The 16,950-nt window shown below is 37.7% G+C and overlaps 1 protein-coding gene across 3 annotated transcripts; it reads right to left on the reverse strand.

Moving 5' to 3' along the window:
- Positions 1-1,948: 1,948 nt before the first annotated feature.
- On the reverse strand, positions 1,949-15,574 carry LOC139937753 (uncharacterized). Of its 3 annotated transcripts, XR_011786081.1 has the most exons (10): positions 15,424-15,574; positions 14,332-14,604; positions 13,591-13,798; positions 12,942-13,073; positions 11,905-12,096; positions 11,088-11,219; positions 9,721-10,291; positions 3,378-3,443; positions 2,954-3,025; positions 1,949-2,087 (listed from the first exon to the last, which is right to left on the reverse strand). XR_011786081.1 is itself a non-coding variant. In XM_071933050.1 (9 exons), the coding sequence occupies exons 1-8, from the start codon at positions 15,445-15,447 to the stop codon at positions 9,759-9,761; spliced, it is 1,410 nt and encodes a 469-aa protein (XP_071789151.1). In that variant the 5' UTR covers positions 15,448-15,574; the 3' UTR covers positions 6,829-8,508; positions 9,721-9,758. The 3 variants fall into 3 exon arrangements, 2 of the variants coding, with proteins under 2 accessions (XP_071789151.1, XP_071789150.1); XM_071933050.1 differs by lacking the exons at positions 1,949-2,087; positions 2,954-3,025; positions 3,378-3,443 and adding an exon at positions 6,829-8,508 and having other exon boundaries at positions 9,721-10,155; positions 10,240-10,291; XM_071933049.1 differs by lacking the exons at positions 1,949-2,087; positions 2,954-3,025; positions 3,378-3,443 and adding an exon at positions 6,829-8,508.
- Between the last annotated feature and the right edge of the window lie 1,376 nt (positions 15,575-16,950).

Raw genomic sequence — 16,950 nt, forward strand, 5'->3', positions numbered from 1 at the left:
GCGTTCGATTAGCTTCCCTGGGTCGACCCTGCGGTGCTCACTCGGGTGAGCCCCCGTCAAGACCTAAACGAACGATCACTCACTGCTCTTGTAGTGTCGTCATGCACCTGGGGCCAGCCCCAAGTGACCCACTCCACAAGCAGGGCACTGGGGGCTGACCTGGGTGAGCCCCTGGAATGACGTCGAAGCTATTCAAACCGGGGGTAGACTGGGGTCGACCATGGGAAGCTAAACGAGCGCACACATTTCAGTGGACTAGGGATCTCAGACTATTTTGTTCAGTTGCAAGATCTCCTAATGAGGGTGGAAGATGCGGATGTGTTGGTAACAGAGTAAATAATATCAGGAGTCATCAGTCCAAACTTCCAGTTTTGTTGTCTTATGCATATGTTGCGATCCACCAGGTGAGGAAACCTGTATTTGTCAACTACCAATAGTTCAGGAGCAAAACCCCCAAATTTAGGTAAAGCGTGACCTTGAGTACAACTAAGATTTGTTTGCAGAAATATGTTCTTTGAGGTGTCTAGTGTGCAATTCCGATGCATACCCAGCTGGCAGGGTTGAGCATTTTTTTTAATTTTTTTATTTGAAACCACTTTTCTCATATGTTTGTGTACAAACACTCATCAATGTGTTTTATTTGAAAAGGTGTCCAGTGCCTGTAACACAGACTGAGTGTACCAGCTTTATACCAACCCTATATCGTGGCTTTAGGAATCATGGAGTGTCAATCTGAAATCAAATTTCTAAATAAACAAAAAAGTATTGTATATTTTCTTTTTCATGTATAGCAATATTTTTTTTTTACTTTCATGAATTTGTATGCAAGCAATTTTGCCTTTCAGTTAAACTGTCAATTATGTTTCACTTTGAGGCATGCAAATTTGTATTCATATACTAGCATTATATTCATGTATAAGGGGAAGGTATACATGTACCTTTTGGAATCGTTTGATTTATTTAATGCTTTATAAATCATGTTTCTGTAAACCTAACATTGTCTAGAATAAAGTCGCAATAATGTATGATAAATAAATGCAATACATGTAGTTGTAATACTTTTTCCGACGGCAAAATTCTGCACGCAGGGGGTCAAGCTTTTGATATAAATACAGGAAACTTAAGTGAACATGTAACAACATTCATGATGAGACTAAGAATGTTTCTTAAAAAAATAGTGGCAATTTATTTTTTTCATTCAAAATCTTTACAATTAATGTACAAGTAAAAATTTACAACGTAAAATGCAGTTTTGTTCGCCTTAAAGCCAGTATACACTTTCGGAACAGAAAAACAAATAAAAGGTTCACAAAATTACAAACAACTTCCAGGGTTTACAGAAGGTATAGTTAAAAGTCTTCTCTTGAAGTATTATTCCATGAATGCTTTACTTTGTGAGAAAGTATTGAAACAATGATCAATTCTCGACAATGAGAATTACAGACACATGTCATGACACGGCGAAACGTGCGGAAACAATGGTGGGTTTTCCCGTTAATTTCTCCCGACTCCGATGACCGATTGAGCCTAATTTTTTTACAGGTTTGTTATTTTATATATAAGTTGTGATACACGAAGTATGGGCCTTTGGACAATACTGTTTACTGAAAGTGTTTAATGTAGACACAACAACTTTAGTCCAACTTGGATGACCCCTTTAAAAAATATTCTTTCCGGCACAAACTCAGGCAAATTTCAGACATTTATTAAAATGTTGATTTTTTTTCTTGAACCACGCTACCTTGTATGAAAGTTGCCATGATAGTTATTATTTTATTTTTTATGCAACAGTGTGCCACAAACAATCGTAAAAAGTATTGAAATGTACTTTTTTTCAAAGCGAACTTGTATAAGTTGTTTGCAGTCACTAATTCACCATGTGTGGCACTATGAAACCACAACCACTGCCTTTTCAGCCATGTTTGATCAACAAATTGTCATTTCTATACTGGCAGTGTCATATACTGGTAATTTGTTTACATAGCGACAAAACAAACACAAAGAAAACTATTGTGGTGTTGTCAAGAAGCTGGTTGAAAGACCCCCAAGGAAACAAACTGGCCATTCCTTTGATGGTGAGACAGGACCTGCAAGTTTATGCAAGCAAATATCAACAGCATGAAGCTATGCCCAATCCAGAGCTGCCAACATTTGCATCTTATTGGACGATTTGTACAGGAGATGTTGAAAATTTTATTCAACATACATGTAGAAGGGCAGAGTTTCCATAATCCGGGAGATTGTAAAGTTTGTTTTTCTGAACATGGGAATATTGGTTTACTTTCAGGGAACTTTCTTCAGAATCGGGGAGAACTGGCAGCTCTGCCAATCCAGTCATGCCATAGGAGCAAAATGTTATCCATTCCTTTGAACAATAACTCTTGAACTAGGTCTTGGGTATAGTTAGGTGATCTTGCAATTTGAGCATGAACATCTCTTGATTTTGTTCTGGTAGTTGTGCTGATTTTTTTTTTTCTTCTTCAGTTTCCGTAGAGCTCTTCTCTACAGCATATTTATGCTGAACTCAAAAGTTAAAATTGAATTGCTAATTATGAGCGCAACACTGCAGGTGCATCCCTAAACTTTTTTTTTCTACTAGCGAGCCTACAATTAATTGATTAATATATTAAAAGGGGCTGTGTAGTGGGCACGTACATGTATCCCCACCACCTGGAAAATTTAATCAAACACCTGCTTTACGAGAGCACACTGAATCAGTCCCTCCCCCTCCTACAAAAACATTTTTCCCAGTAAAAGATTAAACTTTAGCCTTTAACATAACATTATAACTGGCCTTACATGGAGGCAACAAAGGCGTTTGCGCCCATGCCCTCTGCCCCTGGTCATTGTCTTGGTGCCCTTGAAATGCTTAAGCAGAAATTTACAATTTCCTATAGGTAAGTGCCCTCTAGCCATGTTAGCAAAGAGAAAATAACAAATGTTTACCCCTCACCTTTCCCTTTCCCTGGGTAGTGTTTTACAAGTCAGGAAATCTCTCGAGTGGGATCCCTGGGTGAAGTAAATCCTAAAGAAAAGAAATTGTGTGCAACAAATCCATGTTTATGCATCATTATGTATGGTGGTGGTGTTAGTTGTTTTAACCTGATTAATCATGTTAATATGCAACTTTCTCCTCACATGAAGCATCCTCCCACAGTCACACGTTTCAAGTTTCTTCACGAAACGTCTTTGTCTAGGTCACCTAGATTTTCTCTTTGTTCTTCAAGGCCGTTTTCCTAAAAAGTTGTAGGAAACATAGTTATTGAAAAACAAGATTAAGTGTCTCCAGATAAAAATTAGTTTTGCTTTGATCAAGCTTTGATCCCACACCAGAACCCAAGACCTGGTTTTTAAAAAGGCTAAAAACAAACACTCACCATTTTACAGCTAACCATTCTACTCGTTTTATGACTGTTTGATTTCACTTTGCAGAATCACACACTCTGAAAACAAAATAGAAATTCAAGAGATTCAAATGAATGTATTGTACAACACAAAAGAAAAGATGTTACACTTTGAGTGTTACATTTAGACAATTATATAATACACAGTCTCGATTTTTAATGGGGCACTGCGGCTGTACATATCATGGAATTATGAACTCGGTTACTGCAAGCGCGCTAGTGATCCTATCATGATTGTGACGCGACAGCCTGGGTTAGGCTTTAGTTCACAATTCCACATGCAGCCACAAGTCTGCTTTGATACCTACATAGTCACACGGTTATCCCTGCATGCTCTACATCACACAAAATGATTTTATCTTATTTCAGTAATTACTAAACTTTGTAATGTTTTTTGGCCTACCTGGAAAATCCTTCTATTCTTCCTCCATACTGGTCTCTGTAACTAGGGTTACTGCCCAACGTTGACTACAACTAGGTGTAATTCTGATCCTAAAGTTCTTGATAAATATTCGCAACACACTGTTCTCTGTAACTAGGGGTACTGCTCAGCGTTGACTATACAACTAGGTGTAATAGAGTGTCATGGCCGTGGTTAAGAGCATCAAATTCAAGTTCTGGTGCTGATTCACTGGAGTGTGGGTTCGAAATCCGGTCGTGACACTTGTGTCCTTGAGCAAGATACTTTACTATAATTACTTCTCTTCACCCAGGGGTGTTAATGGGTGCCCGAGAGGGTAGAGGTTGATATTGTGTATGAAAAAGCCACAAGCGCCTTACAGGCAGTTCAGGGCTGTATACTCCCTAGGGAGCTGAGAAACATTGCAGGGATGTTACTGGCCCTATGACCGGGGTGGATTTCACAAAGGTAGTCCTAACGTAGGACTAGTCCTAAGCAATGCTAAGAGATAGGACTGGTCCCAAGTTAGGACCAGTAACTCATCCTAACTTAGGACTGGTCCTATCTCTTAGCATTGCCTAGGACTAGTCCTAAGTTAGGACTATCTTTGTGAAATCCACCCCAGGGCACTAATGTGAAGAGCATTGATACAGTTATTGTGAAATGCGCCATATAAGAATTTATTATTATTATAGTGATCCTAAAGTTCTTGATAAATATTCGCATTACAATGTTCTCTGTAACTAGGGTTACTGCCCAGCATTGACTACAACTAGGTGTAATTCTGATCTTAAAGTTCTTGATAAAAATTCGCATCCACTGTTCTCTGTAACTAGGGTTACTGCCCAGCATTGACTACAACTAGGTGTAATTCTGATCTTAAAGTTCTTGATAAATATTCGCATCCACTGGTCTCTGTATCTAGGGTTACTGCCCAGCGTTGACTACAACTAGGTGTAATTCTGATCCTAAAGTTCTTGATAAATATTCGCATCACACTGTTCTCTGTACTGCTCAGTGTTGACTATACAACTCGGTGTAAAAGTGATCTTAAAGTTCTTGATAAATATATGCATATGAACACATCCATTTATTTTCCTTGGAGCTAAAATTGTTGTAGTTATTGTTAGGAAAGCTTGTTGACTATGAAAGCTTCATGATCATGGCCCAATGTCATAATGCTGTTTAGCATTCTGCTCAAAAGATTTCTTTGCCAAGCAAAAAAAGAGTAGGGCACCAGTCGCAATGTAAAGTTGTTTGGAATGTCGGCTGAAAATCTGTTTCTAACAACCAATGTGTTTCTATGCTTAGCTATTTTTTGTGCTTACCGACTTTATAAATTGGGACCCATGTTATTGCAGGATTACTCACCCCTTCAAGCAATATTACTAAATTCTAATAATACATGCTTACACATTGTACATGTAAACTGAATCTATGAAAAAAACACAAATTAGCTGAGTTTCCTGTGAGAACCTAATTTCACTTTACACAATACAAATTGACCAGTACACATGAAAAGTAAATTTAAACTTCTTGGTGTACATGTAGTACTACAATTCCTACAGGAATAATTAAGTTTTCAGGATGTTAAATTGGTCGTTGCATTTGTTTGTTAGTATGCCCATTTTGGTAACTGCAAATGTATGGAACAAATAAAAGACATGCAAGTGAGAAAAATCAAGCACCAACTCTTAGGGGGGAAAAAAACGAAAAGAAAAAACACTATAACTTACTTAAAGATATGAACACTGTACACTACCTGGTTCTACCCCAAAACTATCACATTTTCCCATCCTTATAAAATAGTTTTTGTATCCTGTTTTCAACTAGCACCTTTACTAGTTCTCAGCTATAACTAGCGTCAAAACGATGTAAAGGGCAGAATAAAACATAGCATGAATCATTCACAGAAATAATTTCACCGCTGGACTTTCTAAATTAAATCTGATTAAATTTCACTGGTTTATTACTCTGCTTAGCATCAAACAACCACAGTGACACCTCATCCTCGAGCTGTATTTATAGTATATAAAAAACTGCTTGTTTTACTCTTTGATTAGCTACGCCAACTGACAGTGCACCAAGTAATGGAATTGTGTGCCTTACTTGCAGTTTATGTACAATTCGTTGGACAGATTATATGAAAATACTATTTTCAAGGTGGAAAACTTAAACCTATGCAATACCCAAAATGACGGCCTTCAGCCTAACATAATTTGTGGTTATGAAGTAAGGATAATGCTAAATAGACACATCAATAAAATCAAGTTTTACCTGATGAAATTAACCTTACAAAAGAACATAACCTTCCTCAAACCAATATGGGGCCTTGTGTTGTAAACAATAACTGTACAACTACCTGTGTACACTTAACCCATGCTTAAACCTACCCCAAATGATAGCCTTCAGCCTAACACAATTCACAAAGATAAAAAAATGAATATGGCAAAATGGATACCATCAATAAACAAATCAAGTTTTACCTGATGAATTAACAAATGAACTTAACCTTTCTCAAACCAAGTAGGAGGGGCCTTGTATTGTAAACAATCATTGTACAACTACCTGTTTACACTTAAACCTATAAGCAATACCCAACATGGCAGCCTTTAGCCTAACAATCTAACATAATTCAGGGAGATGAAAAATGGGTAATGCAAAATGGACACCATCAATAAAATCAAGTTTACCTGATGAAATTAACAAATGAACTTATAGAAACCTGTTGCCTTGGATCGGACGAGTTGGTCTTTGAAAAGCGTTTGAAACCGTTTTTTTTAGAATGCATATGGTTGGAAAGATGTTGTAAAAGTAGAATACAATGATCCACACAAGTTTGCTTCGAAATTGCGTGGTTTTCCTTTTACTGTGTGAACTAACACTGTCGGCCATTTATGGGAGTCAAAAATTTGACTCACATAAATGGCCGACTGTTAGTCGATGAGGTAAAAGGAAAACCGTACAATTTCAAGGCATGTTTGTGTGGATCATTGTATTCTACTTTTACAACATCTTTCTACCCATATGCATTAAAAAAAAAAACAGTTTCAAACGCTTTTCAAAGACCAATTCGACCGATCCAAGGCAACGTGTTCCTTTAACCTTCAAACCAAGAAGGGGTCCTTGGATTGTAATTTGTAAACATACATTGTACAACTACCTGTTTTAATCTATTACAGACACATCTACATAGGTCTAGCATGGGTCTTTGTACACAACTAATCAAACACTGTAAACTGTAACTAATCCACACAGAAAAAGCACAAGTCACAAAACTACACTTCAGAAAACTTCTGAATAATCGTTCTTTACTGGTTAGCCTATCCTGTTGGTCTGGCATATTTTTATTACTTTTTGAGCTACATCAAATTCTTAGCACTTATTGGTGCATCATTGCCCTTACATGTAGAATGATAGATACCTATGTTCAAAATAACTCTGGAGGCTTACGTATTTGAATCAATATAAAGGTTCAAATAATACGACAGTCATTATTTCTGCAATTACTTAAAATAATAAAAGACCTGCTGGTATTCAATACATACAAAATGGTTTTCTTAAATCTAAGATGGCTTTACAAGTATCCAATGTATACGTTCAATTTTTACGGACATAGGAAAAACCTGGCTATTAAGAAGTTACATTGTTTGCCTTCTCTATTCCCATTCTTACAGAAACACAAACATACACTTTGTAGTTAGAAATAAGCACTGATTTCATAAATATGCGTGTTTGTACTTAACCCTTCTAGATAAAAAAATGAATAACAGACGTGTACTCTTACTCCTTTGCGCAACTCTAACACTTAAATGCCTTTAAAATAAAATATTAAAAAATAGCGACACAATAAATGCACAAAGTCTAACTACTTATCACTGTCATCTACATTATGTACAACTACTTATACATGTAAGTCATCAAAACCACCTTCACTATGTACACATTACTTTAACGGTATGCAATCTTCACTTCCTCAAGTTCTTAATCTGATAAAATATTTAAAAAAGAAACATTTTTGAAACCCAAACTCCACAAACTAGAGGAACAAAAGCTCAACTCAACCTACATTTAATCCTCCCAATAAGTTAAATTGAAAACATTTATTCAAAAATTGTGTGGTAAATTTGTGTAATATGAAATTCTGATAAGACACAAAGCTGTATGGAGATTACTAAACATATACCAAGCAGTTATTAGGCCTACACTGGTCAAAATCAAACTGGAGGCCTCTGTGATAAATGCATAAATTGCCATAAGTAAAATTAATATTATAAATTGAACGACATAATTTAGAAATAATTGTCATAAGACAAAGATATCCCAAGAATTACTTATGAGACTAATTCTTCAAAAGCTACTCTCTAAAAATATTGACTCATTTTAGATAGAGAATCACGTAAACTTCTTTAAAATTAACACTAAAAACACATCAAAAATAACTAGGAAAAAAACAAGTTACTAGTAGCGTTATTCTTGAAAATGACTTCATTTGATACTCCGATACTTAGATCTAGCTGAACCTCTAGAAGGGACTGGTTTTTTTTTTTTGCCTAGCCTGGGTGACCAGACCAATCTGGACCTGTCTAGTGTCTAGTGCCCTGTCTGGCACCCTGTCTGTCTCTCTCTGCCTGTCTGATACATGTTCCCTGTTTTTAGTTCACTCCATTCTATCTGTGCTGGCTACTAACCCTTGAATAAACCCTGTAGTGGACAGTAAAACTGAAAGGTTAATAACTGGATCGTAATACAAGCTAGACGTTTTCAGAAGAAAAACAAATTTATGGAGCAAACTTAGCCATATGCGAATATGATAGTTGGACCAAGCCTTACCTTAAACATAAGTGCCTGGAATTGTACTACTATGGGCAACTAAATGCCAGGTCACTTGAAGGTCTATGTAATTCAGAGAGGACTGGGGTCGATTTCACCAAGAGTTAGGCTTAGAACTAGTCCTAGAAGATATTCAAACCTTATGGCTAGTCCTAAGTTAGGACGAGTACTCGTCCTAACTCGAGAGCAGTCTTAACTCTATGTGAAATCCACCCCTGCCTTAACTCGCACTCCAAATCATTGATTGAATTAATGAAGCACCACTCCCACCACTGTTATTTATTTATGAGCATAACTGACAAAATTTCACCCTTGCACATGCAAAAGGTTTGTGGATCCAAGTGTCTTTCGTCTGAACCAAAAGTATGCCTTACTTTTTGAAAGTTAAAGGAACACGTTGCCTTGGATCGGACGAGTTGGTCTATAAAAAGCGTTTGTACCCGCTTATTATAAACTGCATATGGTTGGAAAGATGTTTTAAAAGTAGAATACAATGATCCACACAAGTTTGCCTCGAAATTGCGTGGGTTTCTTTTTACTGTGCGAACTAACACGGTCGGCCATTTATGGGAGTCAAAAATGTGACTCCCATAAATGGCCGACCGTGTTAGTCGACGACGTAAAAGGAAACCCGTGCAATTTCGAGGCATGTTTGTGTGGATCATTGTATTCTACTTTTACAACATCTTTCTACCCATAATATGCATTTTATAAAAAACGAATACAAAGACCAACTCTACCGATCCAAGGCAACGTGTTCCTTTAAAAAAAGTTACTTCAATGGGAGACTTTTTGATGGTCCTTTTTCACAGTTCTCGCCAGTAGTGCGCGTGCTCAGACCTACGCGCACATATTTACTGAGCATGTGTGGCATCTTCAGAGCAGCAGAAACAGGATCGTTATGTCTGCTGCCTACGCATCAAAAGTCTCCCATTAAGTGCGACTGATAATCTTGGGAAAAAAAGTTTGACATGGTACATTGTAATCTTTTGTCAAAGTCAAGCATAACCACGTTCAAAACGTATGAGCACTTTTATTAATGGTTTTATTCAAATAGTACGACTGGTTATAAAAGGAACTTACCTTTTTAACGGTGGTCTGGTTTGAAGATGCAGGACGAATTAGAACCTCCTGCCTCCGGTATTGCTTGACATATTCCCACTTCCAGAATATCCGCTACTTCCACCATATCCACTGGACGTTCCATATCCGCTGCCACCACTACTACCCATACCTCCAACCATATTGTTGCCCAATCCACTACCCATGTTACCCATTCCACCTCCGCCACCCATATTCCCACCCATCCCTCCGCCCATGCTACCCATGTTGTTACCCAGTCCACCGCCCATATTGTTACCCATTCCGCCGCCCATGTTGTTACCCATTCCGCTACCCATGTTGCCCATACCTCGCATCATGTTACCACCCATGTTGCCACCCATGTTTCCACCCATGTTTCCACCCATGTTTCCACCCATGTTGCCACCCATGTTGCCACCCATGTTGCCACCCATGTTGCCACCCATGTTGCCACCCATGCCTCCACCCATATTGCTGCCCATGTTTCCACCCATGTTTCCACCCATGTTGCCACCCATATTGCCACCCATGTTGTTGTATCCACCACCGTTGTTGTTGCCACCACTACCGCCTATGGAAGAAAAAAAGAAAAAGCGTTCACCTCACACATCATTTCTTTTCTTTAGAGACAAAAAAGGCTTTGTGATTCACAGGCTTCTTGTTTTGTTTTTAATCAAGTGAACTAAATTGACCCAATTCACCTGGCGTCAACATTAGAACAATCTTCGATGCGCCCTTTTGGTGGGCAATGTCACTGTGCGTCAGTCAGTGAATTGCACATTTTAGGCAACACAGTGTTTACAAACCTATTGCCAACCAAAATGGCGAGCGTGGCACAACCACGTGTGATGTGCATGCAAGGGGTCAATAGTTATTTTAAACAAGAAGAGAGGCATAAGCCTGGGATGTCTACAGTTGATCCACTAATTTAAAATCATTGTGAATGAAATGGTTTGTAGGAAAATTGTGATCAGGAAGTTTAGTTTATAAAGCAGTGACTATTGCCAAGCGATAGATGGAGATTGGGAAAAAGCTTCACAAAAATTGAGTAAATATATTTATATAAACTGAGGTAAACCATGCAGTGAAACACTGCCTGCTTTCGTATACAATATGAGTCTTTCTTAATTAGTTTGTTTACATTTCAATTGTTGCCATAAATCACACAATAATATAAAATGTTACATTCTTAATCAAATTGATGGTACATATAATCAATATTTTACACCAAAAAAAGATATGAAAGTAAACATTAAACATATGGCAACATCTAGATCCAGGGTGAAACAACAGCTTTTGTTACCAAGCCTATGGATAGACATATATAAAAAGACAGGACATAATGTTGGTTATGTACGCTAACTTACCGCCATATGGTGTTTGACCTCTATTACTGAAGTTATTCCCCTTCATTGGGCCAAAGTTGGAACTGCCACCAGCGTAATTACTTCCAAAATTGTTGAAGCCATTTCCACCACCTCCGCTATTATTGTTCCAGCCTGTAACAGTTAGGTCAGTTTAATCGGTAAGGTCATTTGGAACAAACTTGATCTACAGTTTTAGGCACCGGACACGCATTTGGTAATTGTCAAAGACAATCTCAACATTCGAAAGAATTAACAAACCTGTGAAAATCTTTACTCACTTGGTCAACAAAGTTGCAAAAGAACAATAAAAGAGAAAGCATCGTTGATGCACAAAATTTGTGTGCTTTCAGATGCCTCAAAAAGGCTACAGGCCTGAAGTCTTTTAAAATTTGAGCGAGCAAATACCTCATTCTCAAAAACTGTGTTTCTTCAAAGGGAGCCGTTTCTCAAAATGATTTATACTATGAACAGCTCTCCATAGCTTGTGAACAATTAGGTTTGTATGTTAGCATTTATTTTGAGTGATTAACAATAGTTTCCAGTACCTTTAAACCATTTTACATTCATCGGCATTCACAACAGATGAATCATTGGTAAACACTACCACAAATTGACATGGTTTTTGATTGTGCTAGTACCCAGTATTGTTCTTAACTTGCTTAAACTTTTCTCAAGCATTCTTAATCTGTTCTGTATTTTTTTAACTTGCTTATTTTGTTTAACCTCTATGAAGCGCCTGGGGACCCTTTTGGCTCGGGACCCTTTTGGGGTTTAGCACGCTTATAAAATCAGTTTTACTGTTATTATTATTACCCACCATTGTTGCTGAAGTTTCCACCGTCGAACCCTCCTCCATTTCCTCCAAAGTTATTGCCAAATCCACCTCCAAAGTTGTTGCCGAAGCCCTGTCCGCCATTTCCACCACCGCCATTATTACCTCCAAAGTTTCCTCCAAAGTTTCCTCCATTGTTGAAGTTTCCTCTTCCGTTGCCGAAATTATTTCCATAATCTTCAAAATAAAAAAAAACCTCAAATTTAATTTCTCATAAGCAGCCCCGATATTTCACAAAGGCGATTGCCTCCATTGCCCCTGATCATTGCCTTGGTGCCCCTTAAAAATTACCCACTAGAAATTTAACATTTCTCCATAGAGGTGCCCTTTCACCAAGGAGAAAGTGCCCTGGTGCCCGTGCCCTTTGGCAATTCCAAAAAAGAATACAAGGAAATTCAATTTACAAATCAAAAACCAGGAACCACTAAAATGACAATTAAATTTCAAACAGAATGTCCAATCAGGAGTGTTGTAGATGTTTTTATTGTAGTCAAGATAAAGCCCATTTCCCCATAAATGGGAAAATAGTTATGTAAAGATGATTGAAAGACTAGAAGTTGAACACAAAGACATACTTTGGATTTCATCCAAACAATTTCTTGTAGTTATTGAAAAATTGATAACTACTTAGAATTTTTATCCAAGCACTTGGTACTTTGGAGCTTTTGAAAAAAAACAAATTATTTGGTGGGGGGCAACACATGGATTATGCCTTATACTTTTAAATACATGTTCATACAAAAATAATAATAATAATAATAATAATAATAATAATAATAATAATAATAATAATAATAATAATAATAATAATAATAATAATAATAATAATAATAATAATAATAATAATAATAATTACATTTATATAGCGCTTTATACTAAAAATAAGTTTCTAAGCGCTTCACAAAAAGACAAATATAAATGATAAGTAAGCAGACGGGAAAATTAAAGCTAGAAATAAACAATAATAATACAACATGTCAGATTTATCCCTACAGTTTTCTTTTCTAATCGTACACACTTACCTCCTCTGAAGTTACCACCACCACCGCCACCTCTACCGTAATTATCTGGACCATCCTTCCTCGACATCATGTTCTTGGGTACGGCTTTCTTTGCCTCGCATCGTTTGTTCTTAATGAAGTGAGTCTTCATGGCTAGTGAAAAAAGTAAAATACTTTTTAGCAACATGTACCTGTTCCTACAGGTACACACAAATCTAAGCAACAATAATGTGACATTAGATAGGTTGCAATATGATGTAACTCGGTCTTCTTAACAGATGTGCGTTTCAAGTGAGAATGACATTCAGCAAGCACACATTTCATATAACTCATTGCATGATTGGTCAGTGAACAACAGCGCTGTGTGGATAATTTGAGAGCTTAGTGCACCTGTAAGCAAAAAATGCAGTTTGCCTGTAAAGATGGCCTCTGTTTGGATCTATCTATTAAAACAAAATTGTATTTTTGAAATATTAGTGTTATTTTAGTAGAGAATGCTACAGACTGGGAGACTTTGAGATGCTGTGTGGCAGAAGAAAAAAAATCTTTTGTTTATCATCATCTGAGCATGAGCTTTGAAAATGAGTTGCGGCTAGTGTCAAAGTCAGGACTTATTGAGGCATGACTTGTCTGGTAGTGAATTTCACTAGTCCCGAGGATTGCAGCTTACCAACAAGTTTGTTGACTACATCATGGTCAGTGAACGTTATAAACGCAAAGCCTCGTCTCTTGGAAGTTTTATCAGTGGGAAGTTTGACCTCTTCGATAATGCCATGCTGCCGGAAGTGTTCCTCTAGATCAGCTTCTGTTGTATCTTCACTGATGCCACCGATGAATAACTTCTTCACCTGTTCCTTAGAGCCGTAATCATTCGAGTCCTAAAAACAACACACAAGAATTAATCAATCATCAATCATCGTTTTTTATATCTTGCTTTTCACACCCGAAGGACTTCTCAAAGTGCTGCTAAAAACCTTGACCCCTGGTCACTGGGCCTTTTAATTCATTCCTTAAACTCATCTCAGCTCCCTGGGGTGCATACAGCCTGTGCAACAAATATTCGCTACTCAGCTTAATCATCGCAAGAACCATCTCTGCCCTCACAGGTACCCATTTAGAGAAGCAATTTAGAAGAGAAAAAATTAAAGAAGTGTTTTGCTAAGGGACACACAAGTGTAACGACCGAGACTCGAACCCACACTCTGCTGAACAGAAACACCAGAGCTTGAGTTTGGTGCTCCTATCTGCTCCACCACGACACCCCATCAGGCTTGTAGAGTGCAATCATTCAGGTTGTCTATTTTAAGGCACTTAGCAAAGTCTAGGAAACATTTAAGACAAAAGAATTTATTGTTGAAAATGACAAGTGCAATGAACTAAATTGATCATGATGTTTGTTGAAGATCCTCACCCCACGAGGTATCGCCCTCTTGATCTCTATTGTCTTGCCGTCCAAGACGGGTCCACCCTGGCTCTTGAAGTCGTCCATGACTTCATCCACCATCGACATCTTGGTGAATGTAACAAACCCAAAGCACCTAGACTTCTTGTCTGCATCTCTGATGACGCAACAGTCTGTCATGTCGCCATACTTTGCAAAGTGGCTTCTGAGGGACGCCTCAACAGTCTTGGGGCTGAGGCCACCAAGGAAGACCTTACGCACCTGTTCTGCCTCGGTAATATCCTATAAAAAGAAAGAATTTATAATATTTCAAAAACTGAATGCTACATTGTCATTGACAGACACTCTTAATCAGAGGTTGTTAACTTGATTCTACTCTTTATTAAGAAATTATGATGAAATTAATAGAACTACGATAGCCCTACGATATATTAGAAGAAATTTGTACTGACTGCGACTCGCGAGTGAGTACAACAAATAGGGGGTGTCCAAAAAAGTGTCTTCAGCTACCATGGCTATAGTTGCGATAACATAACCCTCCTGCCGTAGGCAGGACTAAGAGTGTTACGTTATCGCAACTACCATGGGATCCATGGCTACAGCTACGGCTAGATCACGCTTGTCTGTCTATTCTTCAACACTGACAGACACGCTGATCTAGCCGTAGCCGTAACTGAAACCGCCGTCTCACCACGGCCTCAGATTAAGAATGTGTAAGAAGAGTGCCTTGGCCCTCAGGACAATTACTGATACTGTATACCTTTGTTCGTTCATATCATAACATTCCCTTTTTAAATTGCCTTTTCTTTGCTTTACAAAATGTTCATAAATATTAATTTAAGTAACAAGTCCTTGAGAAAAATATCTTTCTAAAGGGAAATATAATTTGAGTACGACTTAAAAAGTAGAGGCTCGAGAGACATCTGACTGAGTGTGAGGGGAGAGGGGGAGTCCCAGTCGGTTTCGGGGGGGGAAAAATTCTTCCCCCTTGCTTGAATTTTGCGGACTAAAAATAAAAAATATGGCTACTCTACTTACTTTTCTAAACAACATAATAAACATAAATAATATGATAAAGAAAATAACTAAAAATGTACTTACTTTTGCATTATATTTTAGGCTCATGGTGAAAGAAACAGTAGCGTACTCTGCAAAAAAATTATAAAAGTCAAATGCTTTTCTTTACAATCGACGTGATGATGATGCTGCTTGTGTGCACCGACGCGTTCGTCTCTGTTTTTTATGCGGGACACGTTTTGTATGCTTTGTGTACATTATGCAGTGATGCATTTAAACGCTTCGTTGCTCAATGACCGGGTACCAGCAAAGTTTTTTGTAGTTCTTATAGAGGGCGCCCTGCCAGCAGCTCACACACTTAAACTGAAAACAACTTTCACACAAAAAATTGTGTATAGCCAATTGTGTTGGTGCTCTTGATTTCATTTCTACCTCCATGTTTATACAATGAATAGACAATGTGGCCTTTGTTTTTGAACAAGTGGGACCTTGTACATTCTTTGGCTTTTATGGCAGGCAAGATACTGCACTGGTCATGGAAAGTTGACATCGTGTGTCATAATTTCCACATAAATCCAGTTATGAAAGTAAAAGCTGTGTGGACAAATAATTGAGATCTAGATATGTGCCCCCCCCCCCTTTCATAAAACTTGATAAGAATAAGACAGTGTAATCTGCATAGATTATGAGACTTTTTTTTCCATTGAGCTGTGTACAAATCGTGCCTGCACGAAGTTCAAGCTATATGGCTCTTTTGTAAACACGTGACGTCACAGGTCAAAACAGTCGAACTTGTCGTGTTATTTTAAATATATTTTTAAATAATTATTTGATTTTTTTCCATTTGTTTAGGCAATCAGCCGAAACCACATTGGGGTGTCTGTGTTAAAAACATTATTATTAGCAACGTTGCCCAACAGTAAAGGGAGTCGCGGGCGCAAAAATAATAAAATTGGGGCATTAGGCTAAAATATAATTTTAAAAAAGTCCCCTACCCTACCTCATCATTTGTTAAGGCCGCATCCTTTTTGAATATTTTTATTGTAAATAATTGTTTTTCATATAAAAATAATAATGATACGACAATGCTTAAAGACAGTGGACACTATTGGTAATTGTCAAAGACCAGTCTTCTCTCTTGGTGTATCTCAACTTATGCATAAAAATAATAACAAACCTGTGAAAATATGAGCTCAATCGGTTGTAGAAGTTGCGAGATAATAATGAAAGAAAAAAACACCCTTGTCACACGAAGTTGTGTGCTTTCTGATGCTTGATTTCGAGACCTCAAGTTCTAAACTTGAGGTCTCGAAATCAAATTCGTGGAAAATTACTTCTTCATCGAAAACTACGTCACTTTAGAGGGAGCTGTTTCTCACAATGTTTTATACTATAAACCTCTCCCCATTACTGGTAATAAAGAAAGGTTTTGTGGTGATAATTGTTTTGAGTAATTACCAATAGTGTCCACTGCCTTTAAATCAGGCCTAGATGTGCATTTACGGTTGTTTTTAATCCATACATTCACAAGATTGCACACGCACTTATAAGTTTCATAAATTTACATTTTGGTAAGTAGGCTACAGCGCCCGCCGCGTAACCCCCCTATCT

Source organism: Asterias amurensis, chromosome 5 (genome assembly GCF_032118995.1).
Source record: "Asterias amurensis chromosome 5, ASM3211899v1".
NCBI lineage: Eukaryota > Metazoa > Echinodermata > Asteroidea > Forcipulatida > Asteriidae > Asterias > Asterias amurensis.

Coding starts and splice junctions, on each gene's coding strand:
- LOC139937753 (XM_071933049.1), bottom strand. CDS start 15,447: ATGAGCCTAAAATATAATGCAAAA. Junction 13,074..13,590: donor TGTAGTCAACAAACTTGTTG/GTAAGCTGCAAT, acceptor TTTTTTCACTAG/CCATGAAGACTCACTTCATT. Junction 11,220..11,904: donor TGGAAACTTCAGCAACAATG/GTGGGTAATAAT, acceptor TAACTGTTACAG/GCTGGAACAATAATAGCGGA.